The 8,999-nt window shown below is 52.7% G+C and overlaps 1 protein-coding gene across 1 annotated transcript in view; it reads left to right on the top strand.

Annotated features, from left to right (window-relative positions):
• Window positions 1-8,999, top strand: part of LOC137322184 (tetratricopeptide repeat protein 31-like) — a 107,303-nt gene that overhangs the window by 95,873 nt on the left and 2,431 nt on the right. The window contains exon 12 of the mRNA XM_067985330.1: window positions 576-680. Within this exon, the coding sequence (XP_067841431.1) occupies window positions 576-680 (105 nt within the window). The remainder of the gene's footprint in view (window positions 1-575; window positions 681-8,999) is intronic.

Below are 8,999 nucleotides of genomic sequence, written 5' to 3' on the forward strand. Positions count from 1 at the left end.
ATTGCCGATTCACCGTCATCCCTTTTAGTAAAGTTCCCCAATCTATCATAGCCAACTCGCACCTCGTACTTTCATAATTTCCTTTATTTAGATTCAGGACCCTAGTTTCGGATTCAACTACTTCATTCTCCATCTTAATGAGGAATTCTATCATGTTATGGTCGCTCTTCCCGAAGGGACCCTGCACAACAAGCTTGTTAATTAATCCTTTCTCATTGCACAATACCCAGTCTAGGATTGCCTGTTCTCCAGTTGGTTCCTCAACGTATTGGTCTAGAAAACCATCATGTACACACTCCAGGAATTCCTCCCCCACAGTATTATTGCTAATTTGGTTTGACCAATCTATATGTAGATTAAAGTCACCCATGATTATAGTTGTACCCTTCTTGCATGCGTCTCCAAATTCCTGTTTAATGCCCTCCCCGACATCTCCACTACTGTTTGGGGGACTATAGACAACCCCCAGCAATATTTTCTGTCCCTTGGTGTCCCCAGTGATGAGTGAAGTGTCATGTTTTCTGCATCTGTTTTTTTATCCAAGTATAACCTCAGGTCTTTCCTTTCACCTGTAGAGATATATAGAGGCCATAGAGGCTTTTCGGGAGGTGTTGCGAATCGATAGTTCCTGTAAAGATGCTGAATGTGAACTAGTTCAAGTACAGATGCAGCTGATGATGGTAAGTGAGATTGAGCAGCTCTATTTAATGGGGGGGAGTGTGTACAGCTCGATATAATGGGGGGGGAGGAGTGTGTACAGCTCGATATAATGGGGGGGGAGGAGAGTGTGTACAACTCGATATAATGGGGGGGGAGGAGAGTGTGTTCAGCTCGATATAATGGGGGGAGGAGTGTGTACAGCTCGATATAATGGGGGGAGGAGTGTGTACAGCTCGATATAATGGGGGGAGAGGAGTGTGTACAGCTCGATATAATGGGGGGGGAGGAGTGTGTACAGCTCGATATAATGGGGGGGAGGGGAGTGTGTACAGCTCGATATAATGGGGGGGGAGGAGTGTGTACAGCTCGATATAATGGGGGGGAGGAGTGTGTACAGCTCGATATAATGGGGGGAGAGGAGTGTGTACAGCTCGATATAATGGGGGGGAGGAGTGTGTACAGCTCGATATAATGGGGGGGAGGAGTGTGTACAGCTCGATATAATGGGGAGAGAGGAGTGTGTACAGCTCGATATAATGGGGGGGAGGAGTGTGTACAGCTCGATATAATGGGGGGAGAGGAGTGTGTACAGCTCGATATAATGGGGGGGAGGAGTGTGTACAGCTCGATTATAATGGGGGGGAGAGGAGTGTGTACAGCTCGATATAATGGGGGGGGAGGAGTGTGTACAGCTCGATATAATGGGGGGAGAGGAGTGTGTACAGCTCGATATAATGGGGGGGAGGAGTGTGTACAGCTCGATATAATGGGGGGAGAGGAGTGTGTACAGCTCGATATAATGGGGGGGGAGGAGTGTGTACAGCTCGATATAATGGGGGGGGGAGGAGTGTACAGCTCGATTATAATGGGGGGGAGGAGTGTGTCCAGCTCGATATAATGGGGGGAGGAGTGTGTACAGCTCGATATAATGGGGAGGGAGGAGTGTGTACAGCTCGATATAATGGGGGGGAGGAGTGTGTACAGCTCGATATAATGGGGGGAGGGGGAGTGTGTACAGCTCGATATAATGGGGGGGGGAGGAGTGTGTACAGCTCGATATAATGGGGGGGGGGAGTGTGTACAGCTCGATATAATGGGGGGGGAGGAGTGTGTACAGCTCGATATAATGGGGGGGAGGAGTGTGTACAGCTCGATATAATGGGGGGGGGAGGAGTGTGTACAGCTCGATATAATGGGGGGGAGGAGTGTGTACAGCTCGATATAATGGGGGGAGAGGAGTGTGTACAGCTCGATATAATGGGGGGAGAGGAGTGTGTACAGCTCGATATAATGGGGGGGGAGGAGTGTGTACAGCTCGATATAATGGGGGGGGGAGGAGTGTGTACAGCTCGATATAATGGGGGGAGAGGAGTGTGTACAGCTCGATATAATGGGGGGGGGAGGAGTGTGTCCAGCTCGATATAATGGGGGGGAGGAGTGTGTACAGTGTACAGCTCGATATAATGGGGAGGGAGGAGTGTGTACAGCTCGATATAATGGGGGGGGGGAGGAGTGTGCACAGCTCGATATAATGGGGGAGAGGAGTGTGTACAGCTCGATATAATGGGGGGGGAGGAGTGTGTACAGCTCGATATAATGGGGGGGGGAGTGTGTACAGCTCGATATAATGGGGGGGGAGGAGTGTGTACAGCTCGATATAATGGGGGAGAGGAGTGTGTACAGCTCGATATAATGGGGGGGGAGGAGTGTGTACAGCTCGATATAATGGGGGGGGGAGGAGTGTGTACAGCTCGATATAATGGGGGGAGAGGAGTGTGTACAGCTCGATATAATGGGGGGGGGAGGAGTGTGTACAGCTCGATATAATGGGGGGGGGGAGTGTGTACAGCTCGATATAATGGGGGGAGGAGTGTGTACAGCTCGATATAATGGGGGGGAGGAGTGTGTACAGCTCGATATAATGGGGGGGGAGGAGTGTGTACAGCTCGATATAATGGGGGGGGAGGAGTGTGTACAGCTCGATATAATGGGGGGGAGGAGTGTGTACAGCTCGATATAATGGGGGGGAGGAGTGTGTACAGCTCGATATAATGGGGAGGAGGGGAGTGTGTACAGCTCGATATAATGGGGGGGAGGAGTGTGTACAGCTCGATATAATGGGGGGGAGGAGTGTGTACAGCTCGATATAATGGGGGGAGAGGAGTGTGTACAGCTCGATATAATGGGGGGAGAGGAGTGTGTACAGCTCGATATAATGGGGGGGAGGAATGTGTACAGCTCGATATAATGGGGGGGGAGGAGTGTGTACAGCTCGATATAATGGGGGAGAGGAGTGTGTACAGCTCGATATAATGGGGGGGAGGAATGTGTACAGCTCGATATAATGGGGGGGAGGAGTGTGTACAGCTCGATATAATGGGGGGAGAGGAGTGTGTACAGCTCGATATAATGGGGGGGAGGAGTGTGTACAGCTCGATATAATGGGGGGGAGGAGTGTGTACAGCTCGATATAATGGGGGGGAGGAGTGTGTACAGCTCGATATAATGGGGGGAGGAGGAGTGTGTACAGCTCGATATAATGGGGGGGAGGAGTGTGTACAGCTCGATATAATGGGGGGGAGGAGTGTGTACAGCTCGATATAATGGGGGGGGAGGAGTGTGTACAGCTCGATATAATGGGGGGGAGGAGTGTGTACAGCTCGATATAATGGGGGGGAGGAGTGTGTACAGCTCGATATAATGGGGGGGTGAGGAGTGTGTACAGCTCGATATAATGGGGGGGAGGAGTGTGTACAGCTCGATATAATGGGGGGGAGGAGTGTGTACAGCTCGATATAATGGGGGGGAGGAGTGTGTACAGCTCGATATAATGGGGGGGAGGAGTGTACAGCTCGATATAATGGGGGGAGGAGTGTGTACAGCTCGATATAATGGGGGGGAGGAGTGTGTACAGCTCGATATAATGGGGGGGAGGAGTGTGTACAGCTCGATATAATGGGGGGGGGAGGAGTGTGTACAGCTCGATATAATGGGGGGGAGGAGTGTGTACAGCTCGATATAATGGGGGGGGAGGAGTGTGTACAGCTCGATATAATGGGGGGGGAGGAGTGTGTACAGCTCGATATAATGGGGGGGGAGGAGTGTGTACAGCTCGATATAATGGGGGGGAGGAGTGTGTACAGCTCGATATAATGGGGGGGGAGGAGAGTGTACAGCTCGATATAATGGGGGGGAGGAGTGTGTACAGCTCGATATAATGGGGGGGGGAGGAGTGTGTACAGCTCGATATAATGGGGGGGGAGGAGAGTGTACAGCTCGATATAATGGGGGGGAGGAGTGTGTACAGCTCGATATAATGGGGGGGGAGGAGTGTGTACAGCTCGATATAATGGGGGGGGAGGAGTGTGTACAGCTCGATATAATGGGGGGGGAGGAGTGTGTACAGCTCGATATAATGGGGGGGAGGAGTGTGTACAGCTCGATATAATGGGGGGGAGGAGTGTGTACAGCTCGATATAATGGGGGGGGAGGAGTGTGTACAGCTCGATATAATGGGGGGGAGGAGTGTGTACAGCTCGATATAATGGGGGGGGAGGAGTGTGTACAGCTCGATATAATGGGGGGGAGGAGTGTGTACAGCTCGATATAATGGGGGGGGAGGAGTGTGTACAGCTCGATATAATGGGGGGGGAGGAGTGTGTACAGCTCGATATAATGGGGGGGGAGGAGTGTGTACAGCTCGATATAATGGGGGGGGAGGAGTGTGTACAGCTCGATATAATGGGGGGGAGGAGTGTGTACAGCTCGATATAATGGGGGGGGAGGAGTGTGTACAGCTCGATATAATGGGGGGGGAGGAGTGTGTACAGCTCGATATAATGGGGGGGAGGAGTGTGTACAGCTCGATATAATGGGGGGGGAGGAGTGTGTACAGCTCGATATAATGGGAGGGAGGAGTGTGTACAGCTCGATATAATGGGGGGGAGGAGTGTGTACAGCTCGATATAATGGGGGGGAGGGAGTGTGTACAGCTCGATTATAATGGGGGGGTGGAGTGTGTACAGCTCGATATAATGGGGGGGGAGGAGTGTGTACAGCTCGATTATAATGGGGGGAGAGGAGTGTGTACAGCTCGATATAATGGGGGGGAGGAGTGTGTACAGCTCGATATAATGGGGGGGAGGAGTGTGTACAGCTCGATATAATGGGGGGGGAGGAGTGTGTACAGCTCGATATAATGGGGGGAGAGGAGTGTGTACAGCTCGATATAATGGGGGGGGAGGAGTGTGTACAGCTCGATTATAATGGGGGGGGTGGAGTGTGTACAGCTCGATATAATGGGGGGGGAGGAGTGTGTACAGCTCGATTATAATGGGGGGAGGAGGAGTGTGCACAGCTCGATATAATGGGGGGGGAGGAGTGTGTACAGCTCGATTATAATGGGGGGGGTGGAGTGTGTACAGCTCGATATAATGGGGGGGGAGGAGTGTGTACAGCTCGATTATAATGGGGGGGTGGAGTGTGTACAGCTCGATTATAATGGGGGGGGGAGGAGTGTGTACAGCTCGATATAAGGGGGGGGGGAGGAGTGTGTACAGCTCGATTATAATGGGGGGGGGAGGAGTGTGTACAGCTTGATATAATGGGGGGGAGGGGAGTGTGTACAGCTCGATTATAATGGGGGGGGGAGGAGTGTGTACAGCTTGATATAATGGGGGGGGGAGGAGTGTGTACAGCTCGATTATAATGGGGGGGGGAGGAGTGTGTACAGCTTGATATAATTGGGGGGGGGGAGTGTGCACAGCTCGATATAATGGGGGGGTGGAGTGTGTACAGCTCGATATAATGGGGGGGAGGAGTGTGTACAGCTCGATATAATGGGGGGGAGGAGTGTGTACAGCTCGATTATAATGGGGGGGGGAGGAGTGTGTACAGCTCGATTATAATGGGGGGGGAGGAGTGTGTACAGCTCGATATAATGGGGGGGGAGGAATGTGTACAGCTCGATATAATGGGGGGGGAGGAGAGTGTGTACAGCTCGATATAATGGGGGGGAGGAGAGTGTACAGCTCGATATAATGGGGGGGAGGAGTGTGTACAGCTCGATATAATGGGGGGGGAGGAGTGTGTACAGCTCGATATAATGGGGGGGAGGAGTGTGTACAGCTCGATATAATGGGGGGGGAGGAGTGTGTACAGCTCGATATAATGGGGGGGAGGAGTGTGTACAGCTCGATATAATGGGGGGGAGGAGTGTGTACAGCTCGATATAATGGGGGGGGAGGAGTGTGTACAGCTCGATATAATGGGGGGGAGGAGTGTGTACAGCTCGATATAATGGGGGGGAGGAGTGTGTACAGCTCGATATAATGGGGGGGGGGGAGTGTGTACAGCTCGATTATAATGGGGGGGGGGAGTGTGTACAGCTCAATTATAATGGGGGGGGGAGGAGTGTGTACAGCTCGATATAATGGGGGGGAGGAGTGTGTACAGCTCGATATAATGGGGGGGGAGGAGTGTGTACAGCTCGATATAATGGGGGGAGAGGAGTGTGTACAGCTCGATATAATGGGGGGGAGGAGTGTGCACAGCTCGATATAATGGGGGGGGAGGAGTGTGTACAGCTCGATATAATGGGGGGGGAGGAGTGTGTACAGCTCAATTATAATGGGGGGGGAGGAGTGTGTACAGCTCGATATAATGGGGGGAGGAGTGTGTACAGCTCGATATAATGGGGGGGGGAGGAGTGTGTACAGCTCGATATAATGGGGGGGGGAGGAGTGTGTACAGCTCGATATAATGGGGGGGGGAGGAGTGTGTACAGCTCGATATAATGGGGGGAGAGGAGTGTGTACAGCTCGATATAATGGGGGGGAGGAGTGTGTACAGCTCGATATAATGGGGGGGGAGGAGTGTGTACAGCTCGATATAATGGGGGGGGAGGAGTGTGTACAGCTCAATTATAATGGGGGGGGAGGAGTGTGTACAGCTCGATATAATGGGGGGGAGGAGTGTGTGCAGCTCGATTATAATGGGGGGGGGAGGAGTGTGTACAGCTCGATGACAGCTCGATATAATGGGGGGGGGAGGAGTGTGTACAGCTCGATATAATGGGGGGGGAGGAGTGTGTACAGCTCGATATAATGGGGGGAGAGGAGTGTGTACAGCTCGATATAATGGGGGGGAGGAGTGTGTACAGCTCGATATAATGGGGGGGAGGAGTGTGTACAGCTCGATATAATGGGGGGGAGGAGTGTGTACAGCTCGATATAATGGGGGGGGAGGAGTGTGTACAGCTCGATATAATGGGGGGGAGGAGTGTGTACAGCTCGATATAATGGGGGGGAGGAGTGTGTACAGCTCGATATAATGGGGGGGGAGGAGTGTGTACAGCTCGATATAATGGGGGGGAGGAGTGTGTACAGCTCGATATAATGGGGGGGGAGGAGTGTGTACAGCTCGATATAATGGGGGGGAGGAGTGTGTACAGCTCGATATAATGGGGGGGAGGAGTGTGTACAGCTCGATATAATGGGGGGGAGGAGTGTGTACAGCTCGATATAATGGGGGGGGAGGAGTGTGTACAGCTCGATATAATGGGGGGGGAGGAGTGTGTACAGCTCGATATAATGGGGGGGAGGGAGTGTGTACAGCTCGATATAATGGGGGGAGGGGAGTGTGTACAGCTCGATATAATGGGGGGGGAGGAGTGTGTACAGCTCGATATAATGGGGGGGGAGGAGTGTGTACAGCTCGATATAATGGGGGGGGAGGAGTGTGTACAGCTCGATATAATGGGGGGGAGGAGTGTGTACAGCTCGATATAATGGGGGGGAGGAGTGTGTACAGCTCGATATAATGGGGGGGGAGGAGTGTGTACAGCTCGATATAATGGGGGGGAGGAGTGTGTACAGCTCGATATAATGGGGGGGGAGGAGTGTGTACAGCTCGATATAATGGGGGGGGAGGAGTGTGTACAGCTCGATATAATGGGGGGGGAGGAGTGTGTACAGCTCGATATAATGGGGGGGGAGGAGTGTGTACAGCTCGATATAATGGGGGGGAGGAGTGTGTACAGCTCGATATAATGGGGGGGGGAGGAGTGTGTACAGCTCGATATAATGGGGGGAGAGGAGTGTGTACAGCTCGATATAATGGGGGGGAGGAGTGTGTACAGCTCGATATAATGGGGGGGAGGAGTGTGTACAGCTCGATATAATGGGGGGGGAGGAGTGTGTACAGCTCGATATAATGGGGGGGGAGGAGTGTGTACAGCTCGATATAATGGGGGGGGAGGAGTGTGTACAGCTCGATATAATGGGGGGGAGGAGTGTGTACAGCTCGATATAATGGGGGGGAGGAGTGTGTACAGCTCGATATAATGGGGGGGAGGAGTGTGTACAGCTCGATATAATGGGGGGGGAGGAGTGTGTACAGCTCGATATAATGGGGGGGAGGAGTGTGTACAGCTCGATATAATGGGGGGGAGGAGTGTGTACAGCTCGATATAATGGGGGGGGAGGAGTGTGTACAGCTCGATATAATGGGGGGGAGGAGTGTGTACAGCTCGATATAATGGGGGGGAGGAGTGTGTACAGCTCGATATAATGGGGGGGAGGAGTGTGTACAGCTCGATATAATGGGGGGGAGGAGTGTGTACAGCTCGATATAATGGGGGGGGAGGAGTGTGTACAGCTCGATATAATGGGGGGGGAGGAGTGTGTACAGCTCGATATAATGGGGGGGAGGAGTGTGTACAGCTCGATATAATGGGGGGGGAGGAGTGTGTACAGCTCGATATAATGGGGGGGAGGAGTGTGTACAGCTCGATATAATGGGGGGGGAGGAGTGTGTACAGCTCGATATAATGGGGGGGAGGAGTGTGTACAGCTCGATATAATGGGGGGGAGGAGTGTGTACAGCTCGATATAATGGGGGGGGAGGAGTGTGTACAGCTCGATATAATGGGGGGGAGGGAGTGTGTACAGCTCGATATAATGGGGGGGAGGAGTGTGTACAGCTCGATATAATGGGGGGGAGGAGTGTGTACAGCTCGATATAATGGGGGGGAGGAGTGTGTACAGCTCGATATAATGGGGGGGGAGGAGTGTGTACAGCTCGATATAATGGGGGGGAGGAGTGTGTACAGCTCGATATAATGGGGGGGGAGGAGTGTGTACAGCTCGATATAATGGGGGGGAGGAGTGTGTACAGCTCGATATAATGGGGGGGAGGAGTGTGTACAGCTCGATATAATGGGGGGGAGGAGTGTGTACAGCTCGATATAAGGGGGGGGAGGAGTGTGTACAGCTCGATATAATGGGGGGGGAGGAGTGTGTACAGCTCGATATAATGCGGGGGAGAGGAGTGTGTACAGA

This window comes from Heptranchias perlo, chromosome 1 (assembly GCF_035084215.1).
Source record: "Heptranchias perlo isolate sHepPer1 chromosome 1, sHepPer1.hap1, whole genome shotgun sequence".
NCBI classification, from domain to species: Eukaryota; Metazoa; Chordata; class Chondrichthyes; order Hexanchiformes; family Hexanchidae; genus Heptranchias; species Heptranchias perlo.